The following is a 6344-nucleotide window of genomic DNA, read 5'->3' on the forward strand; positions in this document are numbered from 1 at the left end:
TATTGTCAATAATGTGCACATGAAAAACATTCAGCACAATGGATTGTCGTCTGCCTGGTGTAATATCCGTTTTATTTTGCAAAAATATAGGTGCGACGACGAATTGACGAATGTTTTACTGTAAAACCAATGACAATAATATGTAGGGGAAGGCGGGGTGAGTTGTGACAGTTTTTGCTTTTTGCATGTTAGAATTGATATGATTAATAATCTTGTCGAAATAAGTACCTTGCCTTTAAATTTAATTCTTCTGAAATATTTTCCACCTATATATAACTTTCTATCCCCAAACTGAAAGTCATCGTGACCTTTGAAAAAAACGATGTCAAATGGCTCAACTTGCCCCATATATGGGGTAAGTTTGAGCCACCTTCTGGGGTAAGTTGAGCCACAAAAACTATGTACAAAATGTATGAGGGGAGAACCAGCATGTCAATTTTTTGTTTAAAGTCTTTTCACTTGCTAATTCTCTATAAATACTATCATCCTTAAAAGGAAAAGAGCAGTCATGTAAATTTGCTCCTTTCAGCCAGCATTTCAATCGATTTTTATGGTTTGTTTATTTTTAAGATACATTACCATAGGAATTACCATGGCTCAACTTGCCCCATGCTGTTTGGCTCAACTTACCCCAGTCCGAACTTCGTGCGATAATTTTGTATCCACACATTTATTATGCATCCATCATATAAAAGACTATGACAAGAATGAAGATCCATACCTGGACTAATGATGTTATTATCATGTCTTTATTATATTTAAAGACGTGTGTGTTTATAAAGCCCTTATCTATTTCATACTCTTTTTTACTTTTTTGGCTGAAATTCATATTTTTCCCTCTAAAAAACTACTTTTTGTTTCAAAGTTGAAAACAATGTGGTGGGGTTAGGGGTTATGCTATGGGTCATCAATACATGACACCACCACAATGTCTGACTCATTCATTATTGGCCTGGGGCTAGTGGCTCAACTTGCCCCTATGCTCAACTTCCCCCGCCTTCCCCTATATGGCGGGGACTGTATAAATCACAATAAATGTATGAAATCAAATCTCAGTTGCTCATTCATAGTTTCCAGCAAAATACGGTACAAGAAGAATAAAAAGTTGGTTGTACGGTGCATTTATATATTTTATTCAAAAGTTATTTTCTTAAAAAATTACTAATTTTCAATGATGTAAATATCTTGTAACTTAAAGATTTAATTAGATATTTGATATGAGTATCCCAGCATAGCTAATAATCTAACATGATGCCTAGGTATTTTATACTTTGTACCTGTACAGTCATTTCATTATTAATATGCACCTTCAATTTAAAATCATTATCATTCCTTACGTTATTGGTCAACATCATAACATATTTTTCGCATTAATCCTTGATCCGTTACAGTAATATTTATTCATTAATAAAATTCAAATCTGCATGAAGCTTGGATATCATGACATTAATATATTTATCAGACACAAGTCATAGTTATCACATCATCAGCGCATATTACATGTACAACTCTTTAAAGAATCTGTAATATCATTAAATAGAAACAGAGAGATAGAGACCTAAAATACAACCATGAGGAATTCCTACAGATATTTCTTTTGTTTTATTTAAACCAGGGGAGCTCAGTGTAAAAAAAGCCACTATAATTTGTTCAGTTTCGAAAGTAATTAGTTATGGTCGATACAATCAAAACATTTAGAAATATAAAGGCAACAAACTTCTCTTTTTCATCAAAAGATTCGTACCAATCATCAGTAATTCTATGTAAAATAAGTATTAGTTGAGTGATTTGGCAAGAAGGCATATTGGTCCATATTGATGAAATCGTTTGTCTGTAGATAAAATAAAAATTGGAATTGAACATCCTTCCCCAAACCCCCCAGCAATGACATACAACAGAAATTGGTCTATAATAAGAAATGTAATCTGTGTCACCTTAACCCTTATTAGCCGGTGTAGTTCTTAAGATTTTCCAATTATCAAGTAACATTCCAGATATCAAACTTGCGTTAAACCAGTCATTTAAAAATCAATAAATAAAAAGGAGCTGAAATACGAAGTAATTTAGTATCAAAGTCTAGAATATCAAGACTACTCTGATCAGACAAAAGAGAAAGATTCTTATAAGTGCTTTCAGGAATAATTGGTATGAAGTTAAGAGTGGATACTGGTTTAGATGACTCCATGATGGTGATTAAACGTTTCCGAAATTTGTTTCACAGATAAATCGTTAAATCTATCACTATCCAAATTTGATGGTGATGAGTTTTTTTCTCTACCTGTAATTTTGTTTAATTCCTTCCATAATATCATACTATCCTTGCTATATCTATTAGACAGTGAATGAAAATATTGTTTTTTTTCTGATGAGCCCTGATGAAACACTTCCCGGCTCAAGAATGAAGGTCCCATGACAATTGCTCCAGCGACAAGTGCTCCGCTGCAAATTCCATACACTAATGGAATGACCAACTTCAACCCTTGATTTAACACTTAACCCTACCCTAAACCTAATGTAAGATCCCATTGCACCCCTAACCCTATATCTTGGAAGATATAATGCCCAGAACAATTGTCGTCGGAGCAATTGTCTTGTCACCATTTTATCAACAGACCATCTCGATTCTGACTAAGCAGATTGAGGGGCGAGATTATTTGGTGTTACTAATAATGACTTTGGTCTGCATTTCTCACACATTTCATGATCGGATACTAGTCGGTGGGCTATTATCATTACAAAAATAATTTGCGATAACATCGTCATATGCATTAATTGCAATTTATAAAATGAAAAATGAAATGAATTGAGAAAATATATAAATCAAATTGGATAAAATTAAATTAAACTGATTTGAATAGACAAAGTGTCAGGACATGAGGTCGTTCCAATAAACAGGATTTTTTTTAATGAAAGGAGCGATCAGAAAAATAACCTTCTTCGATATACTAATTTCTCTAGGTCTCGGTCATATGGCATGGACCCACAAAATTCTTTTTAGGATTCATTTCATTATTCAATCCTGGAGCACGATCAGATACCTGCAATTTATATTTTAAACACACATACCCTCACATACATCCGTCCTACGTTACATCTGAAAACTACATCACAAACTCAACCGTTTTATCACTACAACATTTTATAATTAGATCAGAATGCTGATTTCTATATGGATCAAAATCATGTTCGTACAAAAAAAAACTATTATCATTTTATACCAGGAAGAGTCTTTTCGAACGAAAATGAGCTTAGATATCTCCTTGATTTCATCATCAATCATTGCAAAATTTGAATGATAATATTTGAATAATAACAATATTTGGTTTTATATCGTGTGTATAAGGTATATTTCCCAGAGGATACAAAGCACTGATTAAGGCATTGACTAAAGCAAATTTGATTTGCTTTTACATGTGGCAATTGATAAAATTAAATGAATTTGGAAAAAATATAAATCAGATTAGATAAAATTAATTAAATTGAATTGAAATGACAAAGTCATGAAAGTTTCAGGACAAAAAGTCGTTCAAATAAACTGGATTTTTTTAATCAATGGAGGGATCAGAAAAACAACCTTCTTCCATATACTAATTTCTCTCGGTCTCATTCATTATTCAATCCTGGGAGCACGATAAGATAACTGCAATTTATATTTTACATACATACATACACTAGTATATAATACATCTGCCATACGCTACATCTGAACACTACATCATGAACTCGACCATTTCATCACTACAGCATTTTAAAATCAGATCAAAACGCCGATGTCTAAAATGGACAAAAAAAACCAACTTATTATTTTATAGCAGGCAGAGTCTTTTCGAACGAAAATGAGCTTAGTTCTCTACCTGATTTCATCATCAATCATTGCAAAATTTGAATAAGAGTATTTGAATGAAAATACCACTGTTTGGATTTATATCGTCTGTATATAGCACATTTCCCAGAGGATACAAAGCACTGATTAAGGCATAGTCTAAAGCAAGTTGGATTTGCTTTTGCATGCTTTTACATGTTTTTACTTATCAGATCCTCAAGACTCGAGATTTCCTTTTGTTGCAGTTGTTGTTGTGCTGTGGTTGGAGATTATCAGGACCATGATTATCATTTGAATGGAAATCAACTAGTCGGAGTCGCATTCCATTTTAGCTTCATTGAGATAGTTTTCCACAGCAACTTAAGGTACATCATTACAAATATACACATCACATTGTTTCTACTCTGGAATATTATTAGGTTTAGTGCACTTTGAACATAACAAAGTGCATTGATTAAAGCAACACCTTTCCACGTCAAACGACAGCGACATTTGTTCTCCAATATTGGATAGTTTAACAGAAAGAACCAGTTCTGACAGTGTGGACACAGCTACTGATACTTCAAAAGTCGTGAGGAAATCCGGTAGGTACGAAGCATGAAGTTGACAAAAATTCATTTATTGATGGATTCATCTCTCCAATGCCCTGGTTACAATATCGTGACTTCTTTTCTGAATCCAACAATTTAGATACCACTTTACACATAAACTCCGGCTGATGTATCATATGTGCACCCATGTACCTTACTGTCCCCTGCTTTTTCCATTCAAAAAATGAATTGTATAACTTATCGTCTGAATCTACAAGTTTGATATAATCGGCAAGTTCTTGGAAGCTTTTAAAATCTTGAAGATGGATGAAAGAATTCGGTGGCGCTACGCGCTCATAATCTTCACGAGGAGGGCCGTAGACAATAGGAACCATGTCGTTTAGGAGAGCGTTAAACCAGAATTTCTCAGTGATGTAGTCCCTACATTCGTTGTTCTCCAGAGCCAGGTAAAACTTATGAGTCCTCAGAAAGTTCCAGCACCCGCCCTCTTTATCATCACATTCTTTGTTCCCACATTTCCCATACATATTGACACCAACATACTTTGCAAGTGTCTCCACAAACTCAAGGCGCCGCCACGACCGATATCCACCGGGACCTTTGTCTTTGCATTTGGATGAAACCCAAGCTACGAGATCGGTTTTCCCCGAGGCCCAGTTACGATCGTCGTCAGTGGCTAACTGCGGCACAGTACTATCATAAAAGCCATACGGACTGGGTATCGTAGATGATGGCCGGTAAGACATTGTATAGTTGTATACGCGGTCATACCCGCGAGGTGGTATCAGGTAAGGTATAGTGAGTTTAGGACTCTCTAGTGTGAAAAAAATCCAAACTTGATTCGGTGGTCTCTCCTTGAGCACTTTGCTCCAATCCCAATTTGATACATGTACAACCGCATCACTTGACTTCATTGTATCATAGTTGACACCCTGGGAAAAAATAATACCACACTCCAGCCCCGGGCATTCGAATTTCTGGGGTGATCGCTGGACCTCTTCGTCACGCCAAACATTAACCCGCAAATAACATGGCGAAGATTGCGATACATTTCTAACAATTTTTTGAGTCAAGTCGTGAAGCCGGTCGTTGCGTCGTTCACGCAGTTGAATGACAAGAATACAAGTGAAAGTATGCGATGCTAATAACAAAAAACACGATAGCAACATCTTTTGGGTAGTCCTCATGGCGGCTAAGAGCTTATTGTCGTACTTACTGAGTGTATCCACCTGAACTGGGTCTCCGTACTGCTACCTCGATCCGCCTATCATAATAGCTCCATATATGCTAATCACATCCTTGTATATCATGCATTTTCCTCCAGGGAGAAAGAGGAGCACCTATCAACTGAAGAGAAAAACACCGAACAACTCTAGGTAGAGTTTCTGTGAAGTTTATTAAAACACAGCCCAGGTAAAAATGAATCGCCAACGTAGGATGTTAAAATAAAACAGTAACAAGAAAGCCTGGCGGAGGGATATTTTGGTTACACGTCCATCATTGACATCAAAATCGTATGTTGAATGATGTGCAACGCCAAACAATCGAGATCGAAGAATGATTACTCTGATTACTGCGCGCGGTTGTGCATGCGTTCGTAGGCTGATGAATGTTTGGAGCTGATCGTTTTATATTAGGGTAACCATGGAGCCATATTCTATGTTAATAAGCTCCATGGGGTATTATAATTTCAATGGTTGTATTGGCTTTGTATTAGACGTTGCAAGTAATTTCATAATTATCTTCAATTCATTACTAGACTCGCCCTTTGGGAGAAGGGTGAACAAATACATTGCATCCACGCATTGCATGTATGAAGATGAAGCGGTAATATGAAAGATACTGTATGTTGTACCAACACATCAAAAAGTATGGCTGGAAAATGGAAAGCAATGTAAAGGTGTTGGTACAGAGCTTTCCAACCAGCTTGAAATTACTTCTTTCATTATCCTTGCCTTTTATATTTCAAC

At 35.8% G+C, this 6344-nt stretch overlaps 1 protein-coding gene across 1 annotated transcript; it reads right to left on the reverse strand.

The window, feature by feature from the left end:
* Window positions 1-1115: 1115 nt before the first annotated feature.
* LOC121421598 (glycoprotein 3-alpha-L-fucosyltransferase A-like) lies at window positions 1116-5970 on the reverse strand. Its single transcript, XM_041616352.1, has one exon. The coding sequence runs from the start codon at window positions 5559-5561 to the stop codon at window positions 4386-4388; it is 1176 nt and encodes a 391-aa protein (XP_041472286.1). The 5' UTR covers window positions 5562-5970; the 3' UTR covers window positions 1116-4385.
* Between the last annotated feature and the right edge of the window lie 374 nt (window positions 5971-6344).

This window comes from Lytechinus variegatus, chromosome 9, assembly GCF_018143015.1.
Source record: "Lytechinus variegatus isolate NC3 chromosome 9, Lvar_3.0, whole genome shotgun sequence".
Taxonomy (NCBI): domain Eukaryota; kingdom Metazoa; phylum Echinodermata; class Echinoidea; order Temnopleuroida; family Toxopneustidae; genus Lytechinus; species Lytechinus variegatus.